An 11264-nucleotide genomic window follows, 5' to 3' on the forward strand; every position below is an offset into this window, starting at 1 on the left:
TAGATACGACTCTTGTTGAGCCTGACGAACCGTCGCGCTATTGGTCAGTCACCGCGTGCTACCGAATCACTTCCTACAAACGCTTCATGGTAGAAGGGTAAAGCGTATCATGAAGTGTCTTCCTGCGTTGTGTGTGAATACAATCCTCGCTTTCAGTTGCAGGTCAGTTCTGTCTGTTATAATTTGAACGCACATGTTTATATGTCGCTGTCGCTCACGTTTTGGCAACGTGTGAACAGTGTGACAGGTGCACTGCGGTGATATTAGCCAGCTAACTTAGCTCAGTCACAGCAGACATACACCAAACATACAAACAGACGCACATGATGTGTGGTTTTGTTGTTGTTTTCACAGATGTGGCGCAGAATATTGAGTCCTGGTGTGATTGGTAGGACACGTTTCTGTTGGAGGAGTCTCTTCACCATGCAGCTGAAGACCAGTGAATTCCAGTCTCTGTTCACTGATGGACTGAACGGACTAGCAGGTGAGGTGTAGCTGCGGCCAGATGTGGTCACCTATAACTCTGCTCTACCTTGTTGCCTACAGACATGTCAGTAACTTAGTTGTAGTTAATGTCTGTCTGTTTCAGGGATGAGAGCATTCAAAGAACGTTTCTACAAGTTTAAGAGGAAGCAGTGAACCTAATACATGTGCCCCATGATCTGATTATTGACAACTTGCCATTGATAATTCTAAAAGATAACATACATTGTGAATGCTTAGTGTTCACTGAAAAAAATAGAGCTAGACAGAGAGATCAGCTGGGTCTATATTTGCTTATTGCAGATATATGGATATCGGCATATGTCGTCCAATAAGATGACAGTTGTAGTACAGAAATGAAATGATATGTTTGAGATAATTTAGAAACAGTGTCTTCATTACACAAGTTTGTCCACCAGAAAGCACTGACACGGTTACTGTTCAACTGTAATCAACACAATAAAACAAAGTAAGAAAACAAATGTCAGGGATCCTTATTAAAAAAAATGTTTGTGTCAGTGTTTATGTAATATTTTTTTATTATATATTTATTGTAATATGTTTATGTATTATGAATAGCACACAAAAGATTGTAATCAGATTTTTCAAACTCTTACATATCCATATCAATATCGGTATCAATTTCAAAAATCTAGTATTGATTAGGATCTAAAAATAATGCTTGCGTTGGTCATTGAATCCAAATCTGAGGGCATGACGTAAAGGCTGTTTAGTCCGAATTCTGATAAAATAATTTCTTTATGTTAAAGGGGCCATATTATACCCCTTTCCCACAAGTTAACTCAGTTCCCTGCAGTCTTAATAAAATGTGTCTGATATGCTTTGGTCAAAATACCACAATGATGAAGCACCACAGCAGCCTTCTCATCCTGTCTGAACAGCCCTGTTCAGAACAGCCGGTTTGAGTGTCTGTCCCATCCCCCTCCTGCCCTTTTATACAGGGTGTGCCGGCTACCATGGCAACTGTTGCATGCATGAACCCCGAAAAAACATGCTCTGCAGGAGAATAGATAGCGGGGCCCATGAGCGGTGCAGCAAAGATCATTTGTGTTTATTCGCCCCAAACAGCCAGAGAGCAACAGCAGGCACTGTCTAGTCCCCAACCAGTGCTGTGATGTGGAAGCTCAGCCTGAATGAACCTAGATTTTGCTGTGATTTAATTGCAATAAATGTATCAAATGGATGCAGAGAAAGCTACATCTTTATGCCGATTTGAAAAAGTCTGAATTCATGCTTTGTCAAGTCTGTCAGCAAGACGACAAGCAAACAACTTTTAAAATGCTTGTTTTCTGCATGGAGTTCAGATCGATCAGAGCTATGCTAACATTGTAGCTGCTCCATCCATACTCAAAATAACATCATCACAACATCATCTTACTGTGTAACTTTAAAATTATATAAATTCACCAGCATTTAAAATGTTTATTATTGTTGAAAGCAGCTGAGGTGGTGTGTGACTCCGCTGTTAACTTAGCTCCGACTAGGTTTAGAAGCGAGTTTGAAGATGAATCCACTTGTATCCACTGACTTTCTGGCTCTGCTGCCCGGCTTTCTCCTCCAGAGCTGACTGGCACATAGCAGCTGTCTGCCGGCAAGCAGCGGCTTGGGGGCAGTGGAAACAAGTTGTGAACAAAACATTGAGATATCATAACCTTTTAAGTTTATATGGCAAACTTGTTAGCAAATAGTTTCTTATTTACGTATCAAGCAGTTACGGAGACACATCGTTCACTTGTCAAGTGTCTGTGAATATGTCAAATTCCTGAGGGGACTTTCTAGGTCTTTAGCTGCTCAACAATCAACTATGTTCACCTGCTAGTCACTAACTGTGTCTGTTTGCTGTTTGGTGCTGAGCAGATAGTGTACAGTCGATTTTAAGAGGTTTTTTTCGCTGAAAACTGCTGCTTGCTGCGGATGAAAACGACGCTATGAAGGTGAACCAAAACAACAAAGGTGCAGTCAGACAGCTAAACAATGAGCTGAAACTGACTATAAAGCTCTGTTAAGCAGAGGAGAGCTGCAGAGTCGCTGATAATTTTCTGTACGTTCATCGGTTCAAGTGAAGCCTCAACATTATACATTGTCATTTGTACATTGTTATCATGGAAGTATGGATTATATCCACTTTAAGGAAACAAGTCAGAAATACTGTGATTCTTTGGCTTTAACTCATCAAGGGAAATTGTTTGTGCCTGCAGACACACTGCCTGTAAAAAGTTACCTAACGTCTCTGTCTTTGATCTTGCCAGAGGTGTTTGAGAAGCACCAGCATGAGCTGAGAATAGCTGGAGGTGCTGTACGGGACCTGCTGTCTGGAAAACGACCTGAAGATGTGGACTTTGCCACCACAGCTACTCCAGAGGAGATGAAGCGCATGTTCCAAACTGCTGGTATTAGGATGATCAACAATAAAGGAGAGAAGCATGGGACCATTACAGCTAGAGTAAGAGGCTGACCTGGCTGAGAGGTCAGGATTTAGCCATTCCCTGCTTTCACTTTTCTAACAGGTCTTTTTCACAGCAGATATTTTCACATGTGATAGCAGGAAAACTACGGGTGGAACTAATAATGTTAACGATGACTGCGTTACATTTAGGTTTACCAGTTTGGTTATTGCGCATGCTGTCTCACAGGAACATTTAATGGAATGAAGCTATAGTAATATAATATTATTAAATACACCTGTGCTTTTCCTGTAATGACCACTCAGCATGTCTGTTGCATAGGATTATCCAGACATGGCTGTGCTAATTAAAGCTCCCTCCATGGAGGGAAAAAAGTTCAGACTACTTTTTAAAGAAATGCTTATATTGTTGATATTGTGATGCAAGAGCAATTTAACACCAGCTGAAAATCTTTTCTGTGTTTGCTGCTCTCCACTGCTATTAGTTCTCTCTTTGCTGCAGTGATGTATAAGTTTTTAGCCTGGTGTAAAGTTACTATTTAAAATGAAAAACATTTATTAAAAAGTAGTAAAATGAGTTCTGGTGCACATGGACAGTTAAGCAACTTTATTAGTGTACATACATTACCACAGCATGATGGCAGTCTTTGCTGTGCTTTTAGTCATCTGTGTTTTATTTATTGATCATCTCTCATAGCTACACAATGAGAACTTTGAGGTGACCACGTTGCGGGTGGACGTTCAGACAGATGGCCGTCACGCCGAGGTGGAATTCACCACTGACTGGCAGAAAGACGCAGAGAGGAGAGACCTCACCATCAATTCCTTATTTTTAGGTACTCCACTGCATTAAAATGAACCTTGATGAGGATTAATTAATTTTGTATGTGTTGGGGGACATTGTCACTCATTACTGTGGGGAATTAAACTAAAAATTCTTATTTGTTTACTTTCCTCCCTTGCAGGTCTTGATGGCACATTGTACGACTATTTCAAAGGATATGAAGACCTGCAGAACCGTAAAGTTCGGTTTGTTGGCAGCGCAGAACAAAGAATCCAAGAGGACTACCTGAGAATTCTGCGCTATTTCAGGTGGATTGTTTTATTTCACTTTTCGTCTTATTCAATTCAAACTATAAAGTGAAAAGAGAGAGGGACTTTGCCCTCTCTTGTAACTGGGAGTAAAACTTCTTTATGGAGACTAAGAAAGGGAAAGAAGATCCCGAAAGCGTGTTAACCTGAGCAGTCTCATCTCACCACAGGTTCTACGGCAGGTTGGCTTTGAATCCTGATGACCACGAGCCTGAGACACTGACCGCCATCAGGGAAAACGGCCGTGGCCTGGCAGCCATATCAGGAGAACGGATTTGGGTGGAACTGAAGAAGATGGTGATTGGCAACCATGCGAGTCATCTGCTGGAGCTGATGTACAGCCTGGAACTGGCCCAGTATATGGGTAAGAAAGGGGCAGAAATGGGCGATGAAAGAGACACTGGTTATGTTACAATAACAATATAACTGCACACTCAGCTTTATTTATTTGTTTTCACTAACAGTGGTCTTTAAAAAAGTCAAACTTTTCCATGTGGGTGTGAAAAAGTATCCTTGTCAAAGTATTCTTTTCGGTCATCAGAGGTGGAAAGACAGCAGTGATAACATGCAGCTAGCCTGGCTCTGTCCAAAGTTCAAAAAATACTTAAAGTACAACCACAAACACAGCCACAAGAAATGTCATTTTTACAGGCTAGCTGTTTCCCTCTGCTTCCAGTATTTATGCTAAGCAACGCTTATCTCTCCCAAGATGTCAAACTACTCTTTTTACACATGGGAAACAATAACCTTGACATACGCTGTTGCTGGTAGAAACTGATTTGAGCTGAGTGAGTGCTTGTATCATTATTCCCCTTTTTAAAATGATTTTGTCAGTTCAGTATTCTGATCATAATTCTTCTTATCAATCCAATTCTGAAGTGCTTTTTGTAAAGATTCCTTTTTGATAAACTGATGATGATCATCCCTACCTGAAATAAGTGGCAGTGCATTAGAAGATCTTCTCCCTCTCATGACTCAAGTCTCATGAAAACAGTCCAAGTCAACATGCATCTGCTGTTAAGACAATGTTTGCAAAGTACAGGCGTCATTAAGAGGAATCAATAGTGTTGTTCCATCCCTGAGATGGAGTGGATTTAATGCCTCTTGAGTTCTGTGGCACTGTAACCTCAGAAGACTTCTACCATGTTACCAATACTCCAGGCTAAATGTTACCAATGTTGGTTAAGTATTACATTAACTAGTTATGATAAAAACTGAATTGTGACCATTTAATGCAATAATTAACCAATGTTACATATTATTTTTTCTATATCTTTTGAATCCACACATGGTTATAATATTATGTATGTGTTATGTATATTCTCAAAACTGCACCTGTTGGTCAACCAGGTATTCAAGTTAATTAGCCTACAGTTAGTCACTACTGCTCTCCTGTCTGTCCCAGGTCTACCACCAGATGGCAATGTTGAGGAGATGAAGCGAGTGTGGCAGAACGCCAAAACCCACTCTCCCAAACCCATGACCATCCTGGCTGCTCTCTTCACCTGCCCAGAGGAGGTGGAAAAGATGGACATCCGACTGAAGGTTTCCAGGGAGGAGAAGAATCTGGCTCTGTTCCTGGTCAAATACAGACGGGAGCTCTGCAAGAGCAACGGCGAGCCCGACAGCCTCAAACCCTTCACTGACTTTATAATTGATGTAAGTTTCTGCCTCCCCCAGTTTCACGCGCATTTTAACAAAACAGGCAGGAGAGAAATTATAGCGGCACACTCAGCAGAACAATACACACATTGATTTTAAGCAATCAGTACTCCCAGAATGTATATACCATGATCCAGGAGGGAGGGATTATTCATCAGAACGTATTGTTATGTGCCAATGAATGTAACCACTCATTGTTTATGGGAGCTTATTTTGAAGCTCAATAGACAAACACATGTAATGCCATGATTAATCCACCTGTTATTTCATGCAGTTCTGGCTTGTTGTTGAGAGATTACTAGCACAACATATCATTATGTTAAATGTCCTCCTAGAAGAGGGAATTATTTCTTTGCTGAGAGCAGCCCTGAAAGCCCAGGTGAAGTTCAGTCATAAGACAGGCTTTGAATGAAAGCTATTAGTTGAATCAAGAGAAAACTGATCTGTAACATTTTTGATAATTGATTTTTTTTATTTTTTTTTTAAAGCAAAAATGCAAACAAATGTCACCGTTTCCAGATTCTCAACTGTGAACATGTTTTCTTAGTGTCCAATGATAAAGTGAAATATGTTTTGGACTGTTGGTCAGACAAAACAATCAAGTTCTGATAGTCAAATCAAGATGGATGGGGGGAAAAAGTGGGTACAATACCTGGATGTGTTGAGTCTAACAATGTCTTCACTGAATAATTTCTCTGCTCTGCTTTATTAGCAATGAGCAATATACAAATATATCTAATAATATCTCATCTATTTGGCAAAACTTGAATTTTAGCTTTTTAATTCTCAGACCTTAAGCTTCAGTTCTTTTCATTATGATTTTCAACATGACTTTTCTCTAAACATTTGGAATCTTGACTTAAATATCTTAATATAAATAGAATTATGTAGAGTTCAATATTGAGATGTGATAAGTGTATTTGACGCTAGATTTAGCTTCAATAAAATTCGATCGAACGCCAACCCTATCAATAAATAAAGCCGAATTAAACAAGGCAGGATGAGAGACTACACCGAAAAGAAAATGACACTTCACTACAGAATAACTGGAATGCTTTAACAGCACTGAAAACTTGTTGATTCACTCAGCTTCTTGTTACACATGATGTGATCCTACATAATCATGCTGTTATCACTCAGTTGTAACTGTTTATTTCACAGGACAGATTTCTGTTTTTTGGGGGGTTTTCTTCTGTGCTCTTCTCACTGTTTTCTGAAGTTGGTGGAGCTCAGTTGGAAACACGTGATGTCATGTATTTTTGTGCACTAATCAGTATTGAGGAATATTTGAACCAAAATCTGTTGACAGTTGCTGGTTGTTCGCTCATGTTGCCAGATCACTGCCAATAAAATCTAATCAAACCACAGAGTCCTGATAAAGCAGATAAGCTGATTGTTTAAAATAAAATAAAGATGTCTCTTTTTTTTCTAACTTTACCTTTGATTGTTGCTTATCTAGTCGTGAATATTTAATATTATAGATTTGAAACCACATTTTCAGGGGCTTTAATTCACATAATACTGTGTCTTTTCAGAGTCGGGAGCTGGATTCTCAGAGTAAAGTTTGCGAGCTGCTGAAGTATCAAGGTGAGGAGAAGCTGCTGGCGGAGCTCTGCAGATGGTCCATCCCTCGCTTCCCCGTCAGCGGTCACGATCTGAGAAGGATGGGCGTCACCTCAGGCAAGGAGATAGGTGCCACCTTACAGAAGCTCCGTGACATCTGGAAGAAAAGTCGTTATCAGATGGACAAAGACGAACTCCTCAGTTACGTTAAGTCTTAATAAGCAGGTACAACTGGAAAAGCAGAGGTGGTTTTGTGTGTGTCAGAGAGTGCTGCTCACAGGTATTGATTGAGCAGACTCATTCATATTGTTGAGAAAGGACACTACAAGAATGGAGACGTGCAAACCCACTGATGAATACAATTTCATCCTAAATTACCCCTGGGCCACTTTTGTTCATCTTCATCACCGTGTAAAGCTACCACCATATGTGTAATAGACCAGGGCAGCTGATTTACCAACATGTTTTATTTCACAGTTCTGCTGATTATGCAACTTCCTTGGATTAAATGGCTGATATTATGCCGACGTTCAGCCAGTTCTAATCTTAACTTTGGGCACTTATTAGCTGGTTAGATATGATGAAGGAAAATGAAACATGGAGGTTGGAATCGGTGATGAACAGTGAAATAAAATGTCAGGGCAATTAAAAGAGAAAATAGTTATTTTCATTATTGAAACAACATTAGAAAGTAGATGTTTGTTTTTTTGATTGTTTGGGTTTCATTGCAATTATATCTTATTTAACTGTTATGTTTTCTGTAAGGACGACGCTCTATAAAAATAATACTTTTTATTGAAAAAGACTGGGCTGGTGATTATTTGGCTCAAGCACAAGCATTGCAGAGTACAGATGTACTGTATGTGTAAATCCTCTACATCTATGTGAAAGGCACTGTGAGAAATAAATATGTCCAGTTGTGGAGCGAGGTTGCTCCTCCCTCCTGTAGTGATGAGGAGATATAAAGCCTTCTGCTCTCCTTCACCAACACCTCAGTTTTCGCTTGGAAACTCTCAACATGTGTTGATCACTGGAAATTCACCTACTAAACTTCCACAATGGTCTATTTTCTAGGAACTACCTTTGATGAAATTAAGTCAAATTGAGGTCTACTCCATCTCTACATGCTTACATTGCTTTTTTTTGTATGTTTTTTTTTTTTTTTTTTTTTTTTAAATATGCCTCCACTTCAGTCACCTGGAATAGTTATATAACGGGGTTCAGCCACTCGGTGCTGTATTTGGTGTGAAAGTATGGCTTGGTTCAGTGTAAATATCAGTAACACTACTTTAGAGCGTGCACTATCTGGGGATGAGCCGCGAGATGAGCGCTTGGCTCAAGTGGAAATAGCTCTTCTGTCCATCATCTTCATCACCGCGGGGATCCTAAACTTCGGGCTCCTGTTGGTGCTGTGGAAGCGGAGGAAGCAGCTCTCCAGGATGCGTGTCTTTGTTTTCCACCTGTGCGTGGCTGATCTGGTGGTCACGTTTTTCCAAGTTTGTCCCCAACTCATGTGGGACATCACTGACAGATTCGTTGGTCCAGATATACTGTGTCGCGCGGTGAAGTACCTGCAGGTGGTCGGGATGTTTGCCTCCACCTATATGATAGTAGTGATGACGATAGACCGATATCAAGCCATCTGCAACCCCATGGTGACTTTCCAGAGGCGCAGAGCGCGCTGGAACGGTCCGGTGTGCGCCGCCTGGTGCGTCTCCCTCATCGGAAGCCTCCCGCAGGTCTTCATCTTCTCGCGGGTCGAGGTCGCTCCGGGTGTGTACGACTGCTGGGCGAAGTTCATTACGCCGTGGGGACCGAGAGCCTACGTGACCTGGACAACTCTGGTGATATTCGTCTTGCCTGTTCTTACGGTGATCGTGTGTCAGGTGCGCATCTGCCGAACCGTGCACATCAACTTCCACATGAAGACGCAGCACGTCGGAGAGGCAGTCAGAAAACCGCTATCCTCCAGGGCCAGCAGCGTGGCAGGGGTGTCCAAGGCGAGGGTGAAGACGGTGAAGATGACCGTGGTCATCGTGCTCGCCTACATCATCTGCTGGGCGCCTTTCTTCACCGTGCAGCTCTGGTCTGTGTGGGACGTCGAGGCACCCACTCAGAGTAAGAAAAAAAAGACACATTCTGACATAAAATTACATGGCATGCCAAATTTAACTGTCATCACTGCAAACTATCAACTGTGATATATTAAGTGAAGAGAAATAAACAACTGAAAGAACAAAAAAAAACACATTAGATTTAATTACATTTTCTTTGAATCCAGAGAAAAACACAGCAATTTGAGTCTTGGATTAAAACAAAAATCCTTGGTAATTCACAACATGGAATATTGATGATGTACTATGATGTGTCTATGTAAGTGGTTTTAAGTATAATAACAGCCTTTAAAAAGACTAATAATAAATTACAACCCTACATTTATCATAATATACATATCCATTTATGAATTTGAATAATTATAATATATACAGGGAAGAGTGCCATCTCCATGTAAACTCACTAAAGTTTAATACACTACTAAGTCAGCCCCAAAGGTTGTTACTTTAAATGAAAAACTGGGCAAACTGAGTTTAATTGATGATGATCCAAAATAACATCCATCCATAACCAGGAATTGGTCCTCTCCAGCAAAAGAGATGTTGAGTATTCCTCTCATTTCCTCCTCATGTGTTTCCAGCTGCAACCTTCACCATCTTGATGCTGCTGGCCAATCTAAACAGCTGTGCAAACCCCTGCATCTACCTGCTGTTCAGTGGGAAACTGCCCAAGAGACTGGTGGCCCTGATGTGCGTGGGCCAGCCTGATCTGAAGGAGTCCATCCAGGAGGATGCCACCATGGTCAGCTCCTTGTACATCAGCCTCAAGAGCCTGTCAGACTGCAGATAAAATCCTTAAGCCTCAGACACTTCTCTCACATCAGGTCATCAAGTATTGTTCCCTCATGAGCAAAGGAGCTGTAGAAATCCACTAATATCTGTGAGGACAAGCATTACAGCAGAACTACAACTCCCTGTAGTAACAGTGTATTGTAGGGAGACCACATTATCACATTGTGGAGACGAGACACTTGAATGTTAAAAAGTACAAACTCATTATGTATGGAGTACCAGACACACTACTAGTCCTTGAAGGAATATTACACTGATACATTAAATAAGCTTCCTATAAAGGCACTATTACGTAACACAAACATTTAAAATATTAAAAGATTTCTATAGATTTTTGGCTGGACCACAACAGCAGGGCCAGCCCTATAACCACAATTGTCAAGAAGGGTCTATCTGCAGTCCTGCAGACCTACACGACACGCCCACTTTACTACCCTGACCCTTAACCATCTCACTGCTCATGCCTAAACCTAACAAGTGGGTGTGTCATGTAGATATGGACAGATGGGTGACAAATTAAAGGAAAAACCGATACAGGTCTGAATGCTTGACCCCTACAGTGAGGGGATCTGGTGGCTCTGTTATGCTGTGGGGGGCATTTTGCCAGCATGGTTTGGGTCCACTTGTCCCCTTAGAGGGTAGGGTCACTGCAAATCAATACTAAGTTGTTCTGAGTGATCACCTTTATCCTATGATGAAACATTTCTATCCTGATGGGAGTGGCAAAAAAAATTGTCACAGACATTCATGGTTCTCAGGTGATGTATTGCATTGAGTTTGGTGATCCCCTGACATTTCCTCTAGTGCCACCATGAGGTTGAAATTTGTGGTTTTGAGTGAAATGTCTTGACAACTGTTGTATGGTTTGTCAGTAAATTTGTAAGTTAGCATTGTCAGTGCGAGCATCTTAACATGCTGACACTAACATTTAGCACAGCTGCGGACCCTAATGGTGGCATAAAATGTTGACAAATGAAACTAAAGGAGCCACAGAATATGGCTCGGGTTATTTTCTGTCAGAATACACAAATATTGACAAGAATTATGAAATGTACACATAATTTGTATTTGATTAAGATGTTAATTATGATATTCTGATTGCATGTGATTTTTTTTTTGTTCTCGTCGAAGAG

General features: G+C 40.8%; 2 protein-coding genes across 2 annotated transcripts; both read left to right on the forward strand.

Annotated features, from left to right (window-relative positions):
* The first annotated feature begins 51 nt into the window (after positions 1-51).
* Positions 52-7996, forward strand: trnt1 (tRNA nucleotidyl transferase, CCA-adding, 1). Its single transcript, XM_042405917.1, has 8 exons — positions 52-162; positions 355-484; positions 2754-2947; positions 3606-3744; positions 3874-4000; positions 4171-4364; positions 5406-5659; positions 7198-7996. Exons 2-8 carry the CDS (start codon positions 355-357, stop codon positions 7441-7443), a joined length of 1284 nt encoding a protein of 427 aa, XP_042261851.1. The 5' UTR covers positions 52-162; the 3' UTR covers positions 7444-7996.
* A 213-nt stretch (positions 7997-8209) lies between these two features.
* On the forward strand, positions 8210-10663 carry avpr2ba (arginine vasopressin receptor 2b, duplicate a). The gene is made up of 2 exons (XM_042405918.1): positions 8210-9343; positions 9921-10663. Exons 1-2 carry the CDS (start codon positions 8479-8481, stop codon positions 10127-10129), a joined length of 1074 nt encoding a protein of 357 aa, XP_042261852.1. The 5' UTR covers positions 8210-8478; the 3' UTR covers positions 10130-10663.
* Positions 10664-11264: the final 601 nt, after the last annotated feature.

Source organism: Thunnus maccoyii, chromosome 3 (genome assembly GCF_910596095.1).
Source record: "Thunnus maccoyii chromosome 3, fThuMac1.1, whole genome shotgun sequence".
NCBI classification, from domain to species: Eukaryota; Metazoa; Chordata; class Actinopteri; order Scombriformes; family Scombridae; genus Thunnus; species Thunnus maccoyii.

Bases quoted from the DNA above. Each gene is read 5' to 3' on its own strand.
- avpr2ba (XM_042405918.1), top strand. From the start codon at position 8,479: ATGGCTTGGTTCAGTGTAAATATCAGTAACACTACTTTAGAGCGTGCA. The intron at 9,344-9,920 runs GTAAGAAAAAAA...ATGTGTTTCCAG, and splicing joins CGTCGAGGCACCCACTCAGA to CTGCAACCTTCACCATCTTG.
- trnt1 (XM_042405917.1), top strand. From the start codon at position 355: ATGTGGCGCAGAATATTGAGTCCTGGTGTGATTGGTAGGACACGTTTC. The intron at 485-2,753 runs GTGAGGTGTAGC...TGATCTTGCCAG, and splicing joins TGGACTGAACGGACTAGCAG to AGGTGTTTGAGAAGCACCAG. The intron at 4,365-5,405 runs GTAAGAAAGGGG...TGTCTGTCCCAG, and splicing joins GGAACTGGCCCAGTATATGG to GTCTACCACCAGATGGCAAT.